General features: G+C 38.1%; 1 protein-coding gene across 1 annotated transcript; it reads right to left on the reverse strand.

The window, feature by feature from the left end:
• Positions 1-9,420: 9,420 nt before the first annotated feature.
• Positions 9,421-10,482, reverse strand: LOC118348588. Its single transcript, XM_035690607.1, has one exon. It carries the CDS (start codon positions 10,480-10,482, stop codon positions 9,421-9,423), a length of 1,062 nt encoding a protein of 353 aa, XP_035546500.1.
• Between the last annotated feature and the right edge of the window lie 8,421 nt (positions 10,483-18,903).

Here is an 18,903-nt window from a genome sequence, read left to right on the forward strand (position 1 = left end):
TATTGGCTTGTCAAGTTATCCAAGTCTATTACTTGATTGATCTAATGAAAAGTGCTGATGAAGATAGTGGAGAGATAACTTGGCGAGTCGTACAAAGATTTGTCCCTCGAAATATATATGAAGTAGGAACGAGTGCAGAGCACGAGAATAGTGGAGATGAAGATGACACTTCGATTGTGGAGGCATACCAGGAAGATGGAGAGGGTATTAACTTGTTTGTTGACCTCAGTGCACTCGAGTTGCTCCCCTTGTGTAGAGATGATGTCCCATCTGTCCATCTCGACCCGTCTGTATTAAATGATTATTCAATTCAAGTAAGTGAGGAGGAAGAAGAAGAAGAAGTGTCAGAAGATGAAGACGAATCAGTATCCGGCCAGGAGGTAGATAAGGAGGATGAATATGTTATTGAGGGAGATTCTGAAACAAGCACGGAAAATACATCTGAGGATGAAGATTAAAAGTATTAAATATTTTATTCATATAGGTGTCTATAAAATATCTTCAATTTTCATATTTTCTTCTAATTAATTTTCTTTTATATTAATAATTCTTTTCAAGAACGCCGCCAAAACGACAAGGAAGAAATGTGCCTCCGCCAAGTCTAAGTCCCGAACCTATTGAAGACTCCCCACTCAAGGAATCCGCACCTGAAGATCAAGTTAGCATGAAAGAGAATAACAATTAGTCGACACCTATCAGTAAGGAAATATTGTCATTGATAATGAATTATATAGTTAATATTTTTGTCTCAATAATTGTATAACTATAATTATACTATCTATTATCATGTAGTTGATGCATCTGCACGTCACGGTAGTATCGCTATACACATGGCATCTCTCTTGAGAAAAGTAGAAGGCACAGAAAACTCAAGATCATCATTCCTGATAATTCCAATAGAGGAGTGGATGATAGTGCAGCAACGCTTTCCTCTTATATTGGCACAGTAGTTCGAGCTTATACTCTATTTTATGTGCGCTCATGGCGAGATGTTCCGAATGAGATTAAGGAGCACATTCGAAGTCGTGTGCTGGTGAGTTTACTTTGAAAGTACATTTTTTTCACCTAGATTAGTATATCATATTTTTGACCTGATTCACTTGTTAGGATGAATTCGACCTCGACTTTGGACATACCAAGGATTTGAGAACCGTGAATGAATTGATGGCTACACTATTCCGATATCATAAGGGACAATGTCATGACCACTTCAAGAAGATTGAGACGTTGGAAGAGGCTGCGCAGTCTCCTTTCCAACATATGAAGTTAGACGATTGGAGAAAATGTTGTGATTTTTTTGCATCTCCAAATTATCAAGTATTTTACATTTATAACTTTTAATTATTTGCATTCATATTTGTTCTATATATTATATGTATATATATTACAATTTACATTCTTAATATGTTTTGTAGGACTTGAGTTCTACAAATGCACAGAATAGATCCGCTCTGACTGTCCACCATCGTGCTGGTTCAAGGTCATTCCAACGTCTTGCTGAAAAAATGGTAATTAAAAAATTCATTTATTTTTCTGATATTCTTTTATTTAAGTACTAACATTATCTTTTTAAAATTGCGTATGTCGCTTTGTAAGCACGTGATGATCTTGAAAACTTTTTTCTCATTCATGTCTATGCTGCTGCTCACACTAATGAGCATAGTGAGTGGATGGATCCTGTCACTGCAGATAATTATGTAAGCAGTGTTAATTTTGTTAAATAAATTATGTAATATGTAAATAATTTATTTTTTATTTCTATTTCTTTTAATACATTACTTATTAATGATCATTACCTTTAAAATTGCAGGAAAAAATGATGGAGATGCAGTCGGCTTCTGGGGAATTCTCCCCTAGTGACATAGACATATTCATGCAAGTGCTTGGGTCACAGTCTAGCATGATAAGAGGTTTGGGACGATCTATTGTTCATCCTCCTCAACCTCATCGATTTCACAAATTAATAATCTTACCAAAGATTTAGAAGCTGGACGGTGTGAGAATGAATATATGAGGTCGAGACAGCAAGAGTTAGAGTCTCTCTTAGAACGACAGTCTCATTTAGAGACGCGTTTGCAGGACCAATAGAGAGACCAGGAGGAAAAAATACGCAATGAAGTCCAAGAGCAAGTGCAACGGGAGATGATGGTGCAAATGGAGCGTGTTATGTCGTTGCAACAGAATCGCGGTGAGCGAGGGAAAAAGAAGAAATAAATTTTATCAGTATTTGTGGCTAATTTTCATATCTAATTTTAATATTTTATAAGACATTGTTACTTGTTAATTGATGGTATGTAATATGATATAATTGGTATGTTTTTAAATTTTATGAAATTAGTATTTCTGATCTGTACGTTCAAATGTAAATTTAAATCGTTCGAATATTGGTTCACATTCGAACCAACGTTCGAAAGTGAATACATAAAATTGGATAGTAACATTCAAACGTAGGCCTATACGTTCGAACGTACTCACACTTAAAAGAACAAAGTGTTTGAATGATTAAACGATTAACGTTTGAACAAAACTCCCAACGTACCACTTGCATTCGAACGCTCATTCGTTTACATTCTAAATAACGTCTGAACGTTACACCTGTTACATTTGAACATTGGTTCGTTAACGTTCAAACGGAAATTCGAATGTTTATTACAATGAATGTAAATATGATACATTTGAACTATAATCAACGAACGTCAAATTCTCTCATTTGAACGCCAATCAATTGGGTTGCTGTTCGAACGTTAAATTTGACGTTCGAACATTACTTTCTATGACAGTTCTCAACCGTCACGAAAAGATAACGTTCGAACGTTCAATCAAACGAAACACCTCCAACAGTCACTAAAAATATTTTTAGTGATGGTTCAACAGTAAACCGTCACCAATTGTTTTATGTGACGTACATTAGGTGACGGTTCGTCACCAAATATCTTTAGTGACGTTTTCACAATTTTTGGTGACGGTTTATTCTGTCACAAAAGATAAATTGTGTTGTAGTATGTAGTGGGTTTGAAAGTGAAAAGAGTAAGAAACAAATACAAAATAAAGAGATTACCATTGGGATCGTGGGAGAAACTGAAAGAAAGATGGAGAGAGGTTCGAGGAGAAGAGGTGTAGAGGTGTGGGAGAGAAAATGAAGGGAAAAAAAATAACATAAGAGAAATATGATCACGAGCGGCAATCCTAATTGAGGGAGGTTCTACGTGCAATGAGATGATATATAAAATATATAAACCCTAGGAAAGAAAAAATAGGAAGAAACGTGCATTGGTTTAAAAAAAATGTTGAAGATAGTAGGTTCAAGAAATTTTAATGTGAATGGAACTCTAAAAGTTTGTAACGTTTGTTTGAAAATGAAAACATTAAAGGGGTTGGATTTTTAGAAACAAAATCTTGGGCCACCACTAAAAATAATTAAAAAAAATTAAAAACTTATAGAACGCAAACTCGGTGTCGGACCTGAGTGTTCATAAATGGATAGGTTCTACAACAGAAAATAGACCTACATGCCTATTGCTCGTGCTAGGCTGGCTCTTCCTCCTCAAGTATCACTCTAGGGCCTACTTCTGCATCAAAGCCTATGCTTCTGATACTGAAACCATACGCAGGTATGACAGCTATGACAACATCGATAAATAATGTTCATGAATATGCAATGAATATTTTCATATAATGATATGGGTGAATGTATGTATTAGTGCGTGGCAAGGAATCACCTTCTTAGACAAAAATACATGTATTTGTAAACATGGCGAGGAATCACATTCTCAATAAAGCACATCTATATAAGCATGATGAAGAATCACTCTCTAAGGAAGAACCCCTGTGCAAAACTCAATATATATATATATAGCTATATATGTTGTTGATGTGATGTCTCATTCCTTGGTAAAAGACTCGGTAAGGATTTGTGGTTCCAAGGGTGCTAGCCAATTGACACCAACCGGGGTTCGAATTGGGTTAGGTGTGTAACGTTCACATGGAAGTACACGTGTAAGTACATAGATATTGAACACAAGGAATAAGAAATAGAGGTTAAATATGAAGTCTTTACAGAAGTCTAAGCCATAATAATTTTCACCCAATATTCATGAGTTACAACAACATTTCTGCAAATAAATACACATGTCTAGATACTAGGCTCATACACCCAAAATGGGGCAGACCGAACACATGGTTGCCTAACTGGTAGATTTGTACAGCTGTAACACCCCCTTCCCTAATATTAGAGATGTCACGTGTTTTTCATAAAATATAGCTCAGTAAGAGGTCTCATATTTAATAAGATAAATCTTTATTTAATAAAAGAATTATTTAATAAAAACATGTCTCCAAATAAAATTAAAAGAAACAACTGAATAAAATTTATGTCATAAAAAGAATAGTTTATTCTAAGAAGTCTGGAATTTATCAACTACTCCATCTAATCCTAACGTGTCTACTCGTATTCATGATCCTCACCTGGGTGGTTAAAAATATGAAATAACACTAAAATAAGTCGAAGACTTAGTAAGAAATACATCACAACGTAAATGTAATAAATTTAGGATTTTTCATAAAATATTTCATGCTAAAAACTTAAAATCATGATCATTCATACGTATGTAGGTTATGCATGACTTATCTTAAATTATCTGAATTATCATACTTATCTTATTGGTCAACACATCTAACCCTATGTGAAAGGTTGTGCATCGACCCCACATCTTGTGGCCACAAGGGAAACTACTAATAGTTTTCTAGCATACTATGGTGGATCACGTTTTGGTCCGTGGCTTGAATGTCCACCTATAAAATCGTATTGGTACCATGCATCTAAATGGTCATTATATAAAATTTATCTTATCTTAGACTTGATCATAATAAAACTTACGTAACTTTGATCATAAAAACTTATGTGTCTTATGAAATAAATACATACATAATTATAATTTATGAATCTAAACATAATGCGTAATGACAGGATTGTGTACTATGCTGCATGGCATGTTTGCATAAATCGTGACATACATAGTATGTAAAAGAGGCTATTAAGAATTGGCTTTAATAATAATTTATCTAAGCTGATATATGATGATCCTAATTTTTGATCAAATTACTTACCTTGCTGCTCTGTATTCTAAATCTACTTCATCAACCATTACCTATACAAAGTACTAAACGTTACTAATGTTTCCAAAAAGACATGACTTAATATTATACTTAATTAAATTCATATTGTAGAAAATAATCAAATAAATATTCTGTTTAACACAAAAATCAATGAATTTTTATATTTTAAATTATTTAAATACTAATAACATATTATAATTTAGTAGAATATTTGGGCTAATTCAATTATAATAAAATATCCAATTATATACTAAAATTAATAACTACTAATATCATATAATTATTTAAATAATAATACCATATCTAGTCTTTCAAATATAATCCAGTAAGGAACATATATTTTATTTAAATCTATAAAATAACTGTAAAAATATTTAGCTCATAAAATAGGTTTAATAATACTTAATATTAAGATTCTTGTAAACTATTATTATAGTCTAATAATAATTTAATACTTAGTATTATATTTTAACTCCCTTAAATACTTTCTATAAGAATAAGATTTATGAGTAAGATAAATATTCAATTAAGATCAAGCCCACGTAAAGCACAATATAATGATTTTCTAAAAATATAATCGGCACAATGTAAAATATGTCTAACTTAATATCCCCTTTCCTTACTGATAGCACAAGTCTAATTTAAACATCAAGCCTAGCCAAATTTAAAACAAAACAACCCCTCTTAAAATAGAAATAAAACCAAGTCCATGTAAATCAATATATACAATGATTTTTTGGAAACATATATAACCAGTCCCAACCAGATTTGAAACACAAGTCCAATTTAAAACTAAACACATCCTAACATATTATAATAGTTTTATGAAATATATAAAACCCAGCTTATTAAAAAATTTAACTCAATATAAGATAACTCTGTCTTGTTTGGTTACACAGTTCAGATGAGATGATATGAGATATTTTGAATAGTAGTGAAATTTTTTAGTTAAGATAAGATGAAATGAAATGGTTTGTAAAAAAATATATGTTTGAATTAAGAGATAAGATGAGATGATTTTAGATTTTTAGAGATTTGATAAAATGGTGGGTCCCACTACTATGAAAATATTTTTAAAATATATTAAAAATAAGTAGAACAATGGATGGGAAGGGGAGTTGTAGGATAAAGTTGGAGATTTGATAAAGTTGACTGGAAGATTATTTTGACTTTTTCAAAAATTTGTAGTTGGCAGGAAAGGGACACGTGAAGCAGTTGGTTGTCAGTAGGGTCAAAAGTTTTTTTTTTTTTGAAAGTAAAATTGTTAATCCATTCCATTAAAGAAAAGTTGCAATACAAGTAGGAGGATCCTCCAAAGTTACAATGAAATCAGATATAGTAAGAGCATCTTTTGCAAGTAAATGGGCTATATGGTTGCCATTTCCCCTAACATGAGAAACTTCCCATTTATCAAACAGATTGAGATAACATCTAGCCTCACTCCAGAACATACTTGAGCTAGTCAGCACTTCTCTAACTTCGACCAAGGCCTTTGTGACTTGCAATGAGTCACCCTCGAGTATGATCTGTTTCAAACCAAGCTCCCATGCCACTTTGACAGCTTGTGGAGCCCCATATGATTCGGCCAGTAGAGGGTCAGGGTAGAGCTTTTTTCTCAGCCTCATTATTGCAATTACCTGGCCAAGGCTATCCCTTATCACTACTCCTATTCCAATCAGTCCCTTGCCTTTGTCAACTGCCCCATCCCAGTTAATCTTGGACCAATCCATTGGAGGAGCTTGCCATGAAACCGTTGGGGGGGAGACTTGGTTGGTGCATTGGTCTAGGTTCTTCTCTGATAACAACTCTAACACTGCTCTTGCCTCTCTTACAATGAGGTTCGGGTGAACAAACTCTTTCTTGAAAATAAATGAGTTTCTTCTCCACCATATTTTCCTTGCTATCACCACAAATTCTTGAAGTTCCTCTGGACTCAATACCTGGGTTAGTGAACTGAAAGTTGGATCATTGAGGAGATTGGAAAGGAACATTTCTGTATCCTTTTGGAGCATTGACTCCATACATCCTTAGCTGCTTCACAACTCCACAGAACATGTTGCACACTTTCTTCTTCTCTGTTACAGATAGGGCATATAGGATCACTCACTACTCTCTTCTTGTACAAGTTGTACTGAGTGGGAAGGGCCTCCTGACAGGCTCTCCACAAAAAGGTTTTGTCTCCTGGTGTAGCTTGTATCTGCCATATCCTGTTCCAGACTTCCTTGAGACTATTACTGGTTGAAGCTTGACCTTGAGCAGCCACCTCTCTATCCTTTTCCATGTGATAAGCACTCCTCACTGAAAAGGAACCATTCTTTGTCCCATGCCAAATGATTCTGTCCCCAGTAGCCATAGCACTGATAGGAGTTTCCATTATCAGCTGTGCTTCCCTCACCTCAAAAGTATCTTGAATTAGATCTTGTTTCCACCTCTTTGTTTTAGGGTCAATTAAGGCATCAACCTTTGCATTCTCATCTAGGTTCTTAACAGGACTTGTGACTTTCCTCGAGTTAGATTGATCCAGCCATTTGTCTCCCCAGATCTTTATTTCTGAACCTGTTCCCACCCTCCAGAAGGATCCAGCCTCGAGAACATGCCTGGAAGTCATCAAACTTCTCCATACAAAGGAGGGTTTAGAGCCAATCTTTGCTGTCTGTAGAGTCAGGGAAGGGTAATATTTTGCCTTCAGCACTTTGGCAACTAGGGAATTAGGGTCTTGGATAAGTCTCCAACATTGCTTAGATAACATGGCTACATTGAAGCATTCAAGGTCCCTAAAACCCAAGCCCCCTACTGATTTTGCTTGTCCCATTCTCTTCCATGAAATCCAGTGTATTTTATGTTCATTATCTTGTTGTCCCCACCAGAAATTTTGTATAACACTGTTGATGGCTTGAAGAAGAGTTTTTGGCAATTTGAAAACACTCATGGTGTAGGTGGGAAGGGATTGGATGATTGCTTTTATGAAGATTTCTTTCCCAGCCTGAGATAAGGTTCGAACTTTGAAGTTACTAAGTCTCAACCTGATGTTATCCAAAATAACTTTAAAAGCTTTTATCCTATGTTTCCCCATTACAGAAGGCAAGCCTAGGTACTTTTCATAAGGCATGGCTGACCTCATTCCTGCTATTGAGAAGATATAATCTTGAGTGGGCCTTGCTGTGTTTTGATTGAACATGATAGAGGTCTTCTCTAGGTTTAGTCTTTGCCCAGATGCCATCTCATAGGATCTAAGTAAGTTAACCAAGTTTCCCCATTCAACCGCATTTGCTTTGCAAAACAAAAGACTATCGTCTGCAAAGAAAATGTGAGATATTCTAATCTACCCTCTTGCAACTGGAACCCCATGTATCATCTTGTTTCCTTCAGCTTTCTGAATTAAATTACTCAATGCTTCAGCACAAAGTATAAAGAGATATGGTGATAATGGATCACCTTGTCTGAGTCCTCTTGTGGGATAGAATTCAGGTTGAGGGACACCATTCACCATGAGAGCATATGAAACAGTTTCAATGCACTTCATCACTAGTTCCACCCATTGGCTACTAAAGCCCAGCTTGTAGAGGACTGCTCTTAGGAAACTCCATTCCACTCTATCGTATGCCTTGCTCATATCAAGCTTTAGGGCCATGTAGCTTTCTTTCCCTGTCATTTTACACTTCATGGTATGCAAAGCTTCAAAAGCTACAATAACATTATCAGTGATTAATCTGTCTGGAACAAAGGCAGATTGTGAAGGAGAAATGATGCCATGTAAAACCTTTTTTAGTCTATCTGCTATAGCTTTGGAAATAAGTTTATAAATGACATTACACCAAGATATTGGTTTGAACTCTGTGACTTTCAATGGATTTTTCTTCTTTGGGATGAGTGCTATGAAGGTTCTGTTGATACTGCCCATGCTGCTATTCGAGTTAAGAATGTTCAACACTGCATCACATACTTGCTGTCCAACTACTAGCCAATGCTTTTGATAGAAAAGGGCAGGAAAGCCATATGGTGCTGGGGAGCTTAAGCCATTCATATTGAATAATGCATCTTCTACCTCCTGAGTAGAGTAAGGTTTGGTCAGAACCTCATTTTGTTCTTCACTCACTTTGGTTCCCAAAGTTGCTATACATGATGTTGCACTGCTGGGGCTGGAGGAGGTGAAGAGATCTATGAAATGATCCTGGAAAAGCATGTTGATACCCTCCCTTGAGGTAATTTCTTGATTATTGTTATCCAGGAGCTTTTTAATCACATTTGTTTTCCTCCTTTGTGATGCACACTGGTGGAAAAATTTAGTGTTTCTGTCACCTTCTTTCAGCCACTTTTTCTTGCTCTTTGTTTCCATTTGAGATTTTTAGCTTCCAGCAAGGAATCCACCCTTTTTTGAACTTGTTTGATCTCTTCATTTAAGTGACCTGTATTTCTGTCTTGTAGGGTTGATATAAGTTTTAATTGTTCTTTGACTTCTCTCTTATGGTCAACTCTTTGCTGATTACTCCACTGAGACAATTTCTGCTTGTAGTACTTAAGCCCCTCCACAATTTGTAAGATTTTGCTTGGTGCCACTCTAGGTATGTCCCATGCTTCCTCCACTGCTTTAAAACAACTTGCCTTCAAAGTCCACCAGGCTTCAAATCTGCAAGGCCTCTGGGATCTAATCAAGCTTGGGTGCATCAGGTCCATCACAATCCACAATGGACTGTGGTCAGAATTGAGGGTTGGCAGAGTATAGACTTTCGAATTAACAAATAAGTTTGCCCAGGCATTATTGCAGAAGGCTCTATCCAGTCTTTCTTTTGTGAATGCCTTCCCATATCTCCCATTTGACCAAGTGAATTTCCCTCCATTAAAGCCCATATCATTAAGTCCACACCTGCACACTGCCTCTCTAAAAGCCTCCATTTGATTATAAGGTCTTAAAGGGCCTCCCCACTTTTCATCATACCTCAAAATTTCATTAAAGTCCCCAATACATACCCAGCTAGTTGATCTTGTAGGTGTAAGTGCTTGTAAAAGTTTCCAACTTTCATGTCTCTTGGAGGTAATTGGGTTCCCATAAAAGTCTGTAAGAATCCAGTAACCACCAGCTCTCATTTCCTTTACTATCAAAGAGATATGATGTTGTGTATAGGACACTACTTCAGCTTCTGCTTCTTCTTTCCAAAGGAAGGCCAGTCCTCCCCTTGCACCTATTGAGTCCACCACAAAACTGTTGTCAAACTTTAGCTGTCTTTTGACTGTTTCCAACTTAAATCTATTACATTTTGTTTCCATTAAGAAAACAAATTTTGGGGACTTATTTTGCACCATGAGTTGCAAGTTATTCACTATCCGAGGGTTCCCAAGCCCTTGGCAGTTCCAGCTTAGACAATTCATAGCTCATGGTGGGGCTGGACCACAGCCTCCACCACTTCCATTTTGTCAGGATTTCCAACATAAGATGTCCCATGTTTTTGCCTTCTTCAGAACTTGGACTGCCCCTTCTGCCATTGATCTAGTGACTACTCTCTTCGTACCACTTGAGTAGTTTGCTTTCTCTTCCTCAATCCCTGTTGCAAGGCTTCCAAGGCTTTTGTTTCTAGCTTTCCTCTTCCAACCTGTTCTTTTTTTTAATTTCTCCAATTCTTGGACCTGGCTTGAGACAAAGTGGGCCAAAGATGATGCTTGGGCTCTCAGGTCCAAACTACCCTCAAGGCCCAAGCCTGCCTTAAGGGTGTTGTTTATTCCTTTTTTTTCTATTGTACTCCAAGTGCACATCTCGATGCCTTGCATGGAGTAGGTGTCCTCTACATGAGATATCAGCCCTGGACTTTCCGAATTAGGTGCAGAGGGGCTTACCTTAATAGGCTTCTTGAGTGTTTCTATAAACATCCTAGGAGAGATCAGCTTTTCAGTAGCCTTTCCATTGCCAGTGTTGTCAGCATCAATCAAGCATGTTTCCTGGGTTTCAACAGTTGATTTGGCCTTGCTTCCTTGACCATCGTCCCTGACCTCCTTTTCCTTCCTCCATGAGTGACCTTCTTCTTTCTGCTGTGTGTCTTCATTGCCATAAGTTTTGTGGGTGCTCTCTCTTTCCTTTGTTGCAGGTGCTCATAGCCAGGCCCCATACTGCAGCTTACTGTCTCTGGTTGAACTTAACGAGCGGCCAGAATTAGCATGCTTGATTACCCCACATTTGAAGCAAAAATTAGGAAGGCGTTCATACTTGAGAGGGACCCAAGATTTCTTGCCTGCAAATGATAGGAACACCCCTTTAGGCAGAGCTTCTGAGATATTGACTTCCACCCTTATTCTCAAATATTTCCCCCAACCAATCCCTCTTTCATCTACTTGGACATTAATAACTCTACCTATGCAGCCTCCAATCTGAGTTCCAACCTCGTAAGTCATGCTGGAAAGTGGCATATTATAGGCATGTACCCAGAACTCCCCTTTGTTGAAAAGGACTTCATTTATGGACCTATTCCCTTCAAATGCCTGCAAGCATAATAACCATCTGTCGAATGACCATGGTCTTCCCTTGAGGACTCTCTGCAGGTCTTCCTCTTTATTAAACTCGATAAGAAACTTGTTCGCCCCTACCTCTGAAAACTTGAGCCAGCTCTCACACCTCCATATCTTAGCCATTGTGGACTTGAAAGCTTCTCGGTTTATCATTTTCTCTGCAATGATCATGACCAGTAGGCAAAACTTTCCATATTGTTCTGTTGCTTCAGACAAGTTAGAGTTCGGGATTACTTCCTCTTTTTCCTTTTCCGTAAGGCTGAGGCCTACCCACTGTTTAGTTAGGTCCTCCTCCCTTGCCTTCTCTTCAGATCAGCCAGGGCTGTCAAAGAGACTAAACTCTATCTAGAGAGAAACCTCAGTTGGAGGACCTACTTGGCCAGGGTTCTTGAATTTGAAGCCTGCTGCAGTAGGGTCAAAAGTTTGTTTAAAATCAATATACAACGTAGAGATATAGAAATGAGTTAAAAACTTTACATTTAAGCGTTTGCATACACAAATAAAACAAGCCGTACAACTTAGATAAGATGGTTTATGTTAATCTCTATATCCAAACCGTACAAATTAATTTTCTTCCACTATTAACTTAACTCAAAACATAAGTCTAATAAAATCAACCCCAATATAAGATAGACGTGAAAATCATCCTGCCATGACTTATAAATTAGGGCTAGAAATGTAATTATGTTTTAAAAATCTTCAAGATGGAAAACTACGTGGCAATGGATTCATGCCCTGCTTGTAAATAGTAAGAAGTCTGCACTTGCTTTGCGGAAAACATATGAGAAAAGGGATTAATGGCATTTATGTTAATAACACTACACTAGTACCTAGAGGTTAAATCACGGGAAGATCAAACTAAAAAGCAGCCATCTTTCGTGAATGACAGGACTCACAGAGGAGCTCTTGAGGTCTTGCGATGGGTTTATTATTCACCGAGAGAAGAAGACGCGCAACGACTGGGTGTCTGCGCTATGGTGGGGATGAGTGACGGTGGCTATGGCTGTCCAGGGTCACAGAGTTACGAAATGAGAGATAGATATACGTAGAGAGATAACGAAGAGGAAGAAAGAGACTGATAGAGTCTCACGTACGCGCAATGTGTGGCTGCGGACAATGAAGATGGAAGTCAACTGGGTGAAGCCCAACGGTGGAGACTTACTTTTCAGTAAGTATAGGTGGCTTGAGGTAGTGATGTCGAGGGATGAACGGTGCAACGCTCGTGGTGGTGGAACTAGCTATGGCCTCACGGCTTTCCAACGTGAACCGATATGGTTGTACTCCTTCAGCCCAACGACTGGGTGGCCCGACTATGGAGGAATTCCTGCTGTCTGTTATTAACTCACTTCTTTCTATGAAGGAGATGAAATGCACACCAGCTGTTAGTGGAAATGGCTCAAAAGCCGAAACATAGTATTGTCAATAGGGTTCTTCGAGGGAATCTCTTAACCTCCAAAAGTTCACTACAAAAATATTCTTTTTGATCCCACTGATTTTACATCTTTTTCCTTATATTATATTTCCCTTCTGATATGTAACTAACCCTACTATTTGCTAAGATGACCAGACTTGACTCAATAAAAATGATAGACTCACTAAAATGCACCATTTGGATTTCATCATCAAGCGTTGCATCTAACTGGTATATAAACCCACTAACCCTCAAAACGCACTGCTTGGAGTCTTTAATTCCAAAATGGTGCGTATTACAATTATTAACCCAGACCAACTATGACTTCCCAAAATGCTGTGTATCATCCCATATTATAAGGCTGGACTCTATGCACTGTTTCAATACTTCACACATAACACTGTCAGAACCCCATGTTTTGTAGCCCAAAGCCAAGCTGCCAACCATGCCATGACAAGCCTTGAAGGGCCCACGGTTGATGCCTTAACACTGTCATTGACAAGGCTGGAAAGCCCATGGCCCATGTCTCAACATTGCTATTGACATGCCCCGACAACCCCATGGGCAAGGCCTTGACACTGTCGCTGACAAGCCTTGAGAGCACCCTGACACTGTCGTTGACATGCCTTGACAACACCATAGCAGCCCCACAGGCATGCCATGGCCCTTGCCAGGACATGCCCACAGCCATGTCATGGCCCCTGCTATGGCACGCCCTTGACTACCCCGCATGCATGCCATGACCCCTACCATGGCACGCCCAACGAGGCTAGTGATAGCCCTGGCTGCACACAACCTAGCGCATACACGCCCAGCACATAGCAAGCCAGCAACCCGCACAAGGCACAACACGCACACGCCCTGCGCGCGCCCATCAGCAGCAGCCTAGTGCAGGATCAGCAGCCAAGCCCTTTGCCTGGGCCATGCCAGCAGGCTAGCAACTCCATGCACCAAGCCCAGCGTGCCCCAGTAGCATGCCAGCGTGCCCATGCAGCCCAAGCAGCCTTATTGCCCAAACCATGCCTGGGCCATCTCAGCCACACACCAGCAACCATGCTCATGGCCCATGCCATGGGCTAGCCTAGGCCACCAAGGGCCAACATCTGACATCTGCCATCATAGGGCCCATGCAAGACCTAGTTTACAAGGGGACCTTTTAGGATTTTCCCACCTATGTTATTGCTTTAAATAGGACCTTAGGCATTTCATTTTATATCTTTTGGCTTTTTTATCATTTGACATTTTCCTTTGTCGAACGGTTTGGTGTGTTCTTGTGAACACTTTCAATTCAAAATACTCATGATGGAATCATTCTGATTGTTTAAGTATCTCTAACGGAATATGTTGAGCGGAATCATTCTAATTATTCACTACTATTGATGAAACGACTGACGAGATCATTTTAATTGTTAGAATTGAAGTCCAAGTTCTTGTAAAGTAAAGAAGTCAGTTCAAGTTCATGTAAAGTTAAGTTTCAGTTCAAGTTGAAGGTCAGGTCAAATTAAGTTTCAGTTCAAGTTCAAGTTCATGTTAAGTAAAGTTTCAGATCAAGTTTATGTCAAGTCTAGTCTTAGTTTAAGTCCAGTTTAGTTTAAGCAAGTCAAGTTCAATTCACATTTCAGTTTAAGTTGGGTCAGTTATGCTATGTTGTATGTCAAGTTATGCTATGATTACTTATGACTTTGATTATGCGTTCATACTTTTATTGCCATGCATGCATCATTAACCTGTGTGGATGTTTTCTATTAACATGTTGACATTTGTAATCAAATCTCATTGTGGTAGTCCCAACTACCATTCCCTCCCGAATGGTAACGGTCGACTAAGTGACGGTGCAACGTCGATAATAGTATAGTAGTTAACTTAAATTACTACTTGTACTATGGAGTTGCATTTCCTGTACTCTTTTGATCATAGCTATTTTGGACTAGCGTTATGATCTCAGTTATTTAGTATGTCCTTTTGTATGAAGTATGTTTTAAGTATTTGTGATATTTTTAGTTTGGTGCATAATATTGTTAAAGAAAATAATTATTCACTGCGAATATTGCATAATGCTAGAGATGCATGTTAGAAACATTGCATCTTTAATTATCATGAACGGGGGCGGATAACTTTGTGTTGCACGTCCCGATGCTTTAGATGTCTGTCCGATCCCAAACGAAATCTTGGGGTGTCACTAGGTGGTATTAGAGCAATACGTCTCTGGGTTTAAATCCACATGTCCTTAGGAAATGCACCAATTATTAGGCTTGAGATTTTAGTCTTCATTAGGCTTGAATTTCTTGAAGTATAAGAGATAGTACGTGGTTGTGATAAGTATAATCTTGTGTTTCAGGAAGTAAAAAATGACTCACGGTAGAATACCTTAAAACCCTGATGGAGATATCAATCAGGAGAATCAGAATCCCCCAATGGATGGAGGATTAGCTGAAGTTGTACATTTGCTGACTTATGTGCTTAAACATCAGCAACAGCAGCAAGTGCATGCACCTAAACCCGAAGTTAGGGGTTGTTCTTATGAGAAGCTTATGATCCACTGATACCCAAACTTTTCTGGTAATGAAGGACCTCTGAGGGTCGAAAGATGGATTATGGATCTTGAAATGACGTACATGATATGTGGATGCACTGAGGGCCAGAAGGTTTTATATGCTGGATAGCTATTCCAAGGCGAAGCTAGAATATGGTGGGATACCTGAAGGTAGCTTCTAATACGAGAACTAGGAACCCTCTCTGCTTTGACATGGGAGAGGTTCAAAGAAGAGTTTGAGAATAGATTCTTCTTGGATTCTGTCAAACAGCTGAAGGCGCAAAAGTTCGCTACCTTAACTCAAGGCAATTTGATCGTAGAATAGTACGCCGCTAAGTTTATGGCATTAGGAAGGTTTGCAGCACACTTGATTTCTACTCAAAGGATGCTAGCGCAGAAGTTTCAAGCAAGACTTTCAGCCAAGGATTTGTAGTCAAGTAGCTTGCCTAAGAATAGTGAATTTACAAGAGTTGGTAAACATGGACGCAATAGCAGAGATTGATTAGAGAGGTCTAGCGATCCAGATCAATACTGAACAAAAGAGGACTTCACCGTATGCTACTAAAGAAAATTTGAAAAGGAAGAAGATGTCTACTAGATCAGATATGGGAAAAGGCGTTGAGACTGGAAGCTTAATGCCGACCACATACCTAATATGTGGGATGTGCGGAAAGAACCATGGTGGTAAGTGCAAACTTACCTTAGGACTCTATTTCAGATGTGGCCAACCTGACCACTTGATCAAAAATTATCCATGTTCCCAACGAAGATTCCAAACCAAAGCCATGGCCTCCAGTACCAGCTTGAGTGTATGCAGTCACTCTTAGAGACGCAGATGCTGACGCCCTAGTAACTGAATGAGCTAGCGCCACCACTAGTATTTTTCTAAGATCTCTGTATTGTTAAGCTTAGTTAAGGTTGATTGATTGCAATTGATGGCATTATTGCATTATCGTTGTTTTGGAGTAATGTTAACTCATTGAAGTTTGTAACTTGTACGTTGTTTGATTCAAGAGAGTCCCTATTTTTGGTGATCGTGGTATTGCACGAGAGTTTAGTTCAGAAGCTGAATTGTTACTCAGGTGGTAAGAGTAGCAATTTTCATTAGGAGTATTATTGCTTATATCGGTGTAGATATAGAATATCTTTTAGCAGTTAGAGGAAGGATATTGAAGGTTGATGAACTAGTATTTCTGCGTATTTGAAGTTTGTTTTGATTTTGAGGATCTTATGGAATTTATGTTTAGAAGAGTAAAGTGTTTGGGAGAAGCTTTGGCCTTAGTATGATTCATTTATGATAGTAGTTTTATCCAGCCGCAATTAAATGGTTTCTAGCAAAGCATTGTCTTTGTGGATGCATAGATCACCCTTATATTGGAGACTTTTATATGTGGAGTAAAATTTTGGTCTTGAGGATTTACGTGGATAGTAGAAATAGATCCTTTTGTTTCAAGTTAGAATAAGAGGCAGCTCATGATGGATAGAAGAGCTATGCCAAATCATAAGAGAGAAAGTCTTGAGTTTAGGTTAATAGTTAATCGTTTATCTGGGTACCACCTAGGAGGAGGGACGATTTGTTTTGGTTATAAAGGAGTAAACTAGTCCTAGACAGATAGGATTCCCTAAGGAAATTGAGAAATTTAATTTAGTTGCGTATGGATTAAATTCTTCCAAATTGAATTGCGCGAATACTTGAAGTTTTAGATTTAGAGAGTATGCTGGTACGACTTGATCTACTTTGTGGAAGGATTCTGGTACAAGTTTATGATTTGAGAGAGATAGTTAAGGAATGGTAGAATCTCAGTGGTATATATATTTATGTGGTGAATAACTCTTTGAGTAGTAAAGAAAGTAGTGATTTCACTTAAGCAAGGATTTAGTATCCTAAAAGGCTAGCCTAGAATTCATTAGCAATGACCTCTATGAGTGTTATACTTTTCTCTATTATGGTGGTAGTTATTTTGGGTAACCATGTGGGCTATGAGAGGAAGGTGTTACCTCTTGAAGAACATCATCTACCTCTACACTCGACTATGTGGTTAGACCGAGATAGCTTCAAAGTGAGGATGGCATGGGATGGAACTGAGTCCATCAGAGCAACAGAAGGGCATGCTATAGCCATCAACACCGAGCCTACAACGTCAGGATCATCTATGCCAACAACTCACTGCGAACGTTTGCTGGTAGAGGGTTTCAACCCTAGTGAGACCCTCAATGGTTAGAATCTAATTGAAATCCCAAAAGCTTGGTTGAAACCGAGACCCTAAACGGTTTCTCCAAACCCTAAAGTTGGCCTCCAAACCCTATTTGATCCAATTTTTAGCATTGTGTTTAATCACTTAATTAAATCACTTCGACATACTATTAATTCTTCAAATTCATGTTTTGACATCATTATCCAACCCTTTAAACCTTAAAATTTTGATTGGGCCAAGAAAAATTAGTTTTGGGCTTGATAGCATTCCAAACCCTAATCAAACCCTTTCTAAACTCCAAATTGAAGCCCACTAGTTTAAGGCCCACAAATTTTGGCCACTTTGGCAAATTTTATTGAGGAAGTCTCCACCCACCCATGGCTAACCATCCATTGCTCATGACACCCCAAAGTCATCCTTGATGTGAGGGGAAAAAGCCACCTCATTACACTCCTTCTAGAAGGTAGCAGTAGCAGCCTACTCCCCCTCCACGATTCTTGATTTTTTGTGACCTAAGCACCATCCCTCAAGGGTCATTCAAGCTCATACTTCACCCTAAAGAATTATAGAGGCATGCAAGGTATCCTTCCTTTCATTTCATCACTTCCCATCCCCGTTCTTAGAGAGAAACACTTAGTAGCTCTCTTGGGAAGTTTTCTAAGTTATATTGTGTGGCTCTTTAAAACCCTTTGTAAGTATTTTCTCTCAATGACTCCTTCATGAAATTTTTCCTTCTTTGAGTCTAGTTTATGTGGATATCTTATTTGTTTCATTTCGTGGTGATTTGATAGGTAAAAAGTTGTTTTAACCATGGAAAAGTTATTTTGGACTTTAAACTAGAGAGTGTGTTTTGTTTTGGAGTTTTTGACCAAGCTAATGGACATATCTTGGTCCGAAAATGTTATGGAGTGTTGTTAACATGTTTTGGTGAATGTTCAGTAAGGATTTTTTGCATGACTAAAGTTTTTGATGAAATATTTTCTTAGATATAGAAACTTAGAAACTTGAAGTGGAAGAAAAGTTTCTGTTTTGAGCAAGTTGGAATATTTCGTGGTCTAATCTTACTCCAATGGTTTTGATATATTTATTTGATGATCCTAAGACTCTTTTATGCATGTTGGAATGTTTGTTTTTTAAGATATTTAGTATTAGTT

This window comes from Juglans regia, chromosome 1, assembly GCF_001411555.2.
Source record: "Juglans regia cultivar Chandler chromosome 1, Walnut 2.0, whole genome shotgun sequence".
Classification (NCBI taxonomy): Eukaryota; Viridiplantae; Streptophyta; class Magnoliopsida; order Fagales; family Juglandaceae; genus Juglans; species Juglans regia.